The sequence below is a fragment of the Cicer arietinum genome, chromosome 7, assembly GCF_000331145.2.
Source record: "Cicer arietinum cultivar CDC Frontier isolate Library 1 chromosome 7, Cicar.CDCFrontier_v2.0, whole genome shotgun sequence".
Lineage (NCBI taxonomy): Eukaryota > Viridiplantae > Streptophyta > Magnoliopsida > Fabales > Fabaceae > Cicer > Cicer arietinum.
In genome coordinates, this window is record NC_021166.2 from 16113776 (window position 1) to 16115881 (window position 2106).

The window sequence follows — 2106 nt, forward strand, 5'->3', positions numbered from 1 at the left end:
AAAAAAAATAGGGTTTTGAATTATTTAAAAAAAATCAATTTTTTGTAACAAAATACAGTTTTTGAAATAATAAAAATATTATATAAAACAATTATAATAATATCTATCAATTGTATCTATTTTATAAAAATGATTAGATGAAATAATAAAAAAAAAAAAAAAAACCTACGTAGTCATCTAAAGACAATGAGTTGATTTTAATTTATAATAATATATAAATAAGGTGTAACTAACTTTCCTAGGAATAGAAGCACTAAATAACACAACTTTTACCTCCCATTCTCTTACCAATCCCTCAAACCCATCCTTCTATTTATATATCCATAAGACGATACACACAATAAAGCACCGCTCGAGTCACAAGAAGAAGAAAAACAGAGCAACATTTTAAAATTTCCATTCAAACAAATGGAACCACCCAAAACTCTCAATTATCTCTCTCAGGAAAAGATCCTCCAGTCAAGTTTCATTCGTGACGAAGACCAGCGTCCAAAAGTTGCTTACAATAACTTCAGTAATGACATTCCAGTCATTTCTCTAGCTGGAATCGACGATGAAGGTGGTCGTAGAACAGAGATTTGTAACAATATTGTAGAGGCTTGTGAGAATTGGGGTATTTTCCAGATTGTTGATCATGGTGTTGATCGAGAGCTTATTTCTGAAATGACACGTTTTGCTAAAGGCTTCTTCGATTTGCCACCGGAAGAGAAGCTTCGATTTGACATGTCAGGTGGTAAAAAGGGTGGCTTCATTGTCTCAAGTCATCTCCAAGTAACCAAACATTTTCCCTATAAACTGTATACTCTATACTATAAATTTCTTCTTAACGTTTTTTCTATTTTCTATTTTTTATTACTTTTCGTCCTTCAAATATTTTCAATTGAAACTAAAACATGCGCACATCTATATCAAAAATAAATCTAATAGAAAAAAAAAAATGTGAGTACTCCATTTAAAAAAGAAAAAAAAAATATTCTGACTAAATTGAACTAAGACATAAGCACATTTATTAGGTGAATATATCAAATTTGTAAACAATCAAGTAAATTTAGTATAACATTTTTTAAGTATATGAATATAAATTTTGCTCTTTTAATCTATTAAGTCAGAAGCATTTGACATAACCTCGTTTGTTTAAGATTTTTAAAAAATGATTTCACTTAATATTTTGAAAAATAATTTTTACGATTACTTACTTAAAAATAGTATCAGTTATTTTAAACATATTTTGTTACCCATTAAAAAAAAATTTCGACATTCAAGAATTTAAATATTTATTGTTAGATATTAATATGATAAAAATCACTTTTTTTTAAAGTATCTTTCAAATATAATTTTTATGAAGAGTTTCTCAAAATAGATTTCTATTTTAATTATTCAAAAAATTGTATTAAATAGACGAAATATTTAAAATAATATTTTAAGATAAACTATTTAAACTAATTTTTCATTTGAAATTTTATCATTAATTTTTTTAAATATTATAAAATAAAATACTATAAAAATCATTTTTAACAAAATCTTAAATAGACAGTCCCATTGTTCCCTTAATCATTCTTTTTTTTTTTTCTTTCTACCAAAATGATTAATGTTTAAAATTTAAGGAAATAAAATAGAATCAAAATATTTAAGAAACCAAAATAAAATATAAATGCGACTTAAAAGCCATAAAATGTAATATAACCAAGACAGATGAGTTGCTTAATTTGTTAATGATAAAAGTATCATTTCTAATGAGTTATTTAGATATATTATAGTAAAAGTCAATTATCTCTAATGATTTAACGGTGGTAATTAATTGTAAGTGTAAAAATTGTGTTTGATTGAGTTTTGGTCATTTATTTTCTTCAATTCATGGAATTGATCATCATATTTTAAAAATCAACAGTTTTGATTTTTCAGAATTATTGAACTAAAAAAATGATAATTGGATATATTTTAAATATTATAGAACTATCTAGATACATTAGTTATTCAAATGTCATTAATTAAATTACAAAAACGAAAAACTTCTGAAGTTAAAAATTAAGTTTTTATAGAATTTTATTACAATTTCTTATTTGCATAATTATCCTACATAATTACATCATAGTTTACGTTATTTAA

At 23.8% G+C, this 2106-nt stretch overlaps 1 protein-coding gene across 1 annotated transcript in view; it reads left to right on the forward strand.

The window, feature by feature from the left end:
* Positions 1-237: 237 nt before the first annotated feature.
* LOC101492596 (naringenin,2-oxoglutarate 3-dioxygenase-like) overlaps positions 238-2106 on the forward strand; it is a 3186-nt gene continuing 1317 nt past the window's right edge. Inside the window, exon 1 of the mRNA XM_004509300.4 lies at positions 238-771. Within this exon, the coding sequence (XP_004509357.1) occupies positions 409-771 (363 nt within the window). The 5' untranslated portion in view covers positions 238-408. The remainder of the gene's footprint in view (positions 772-2106) is intronic.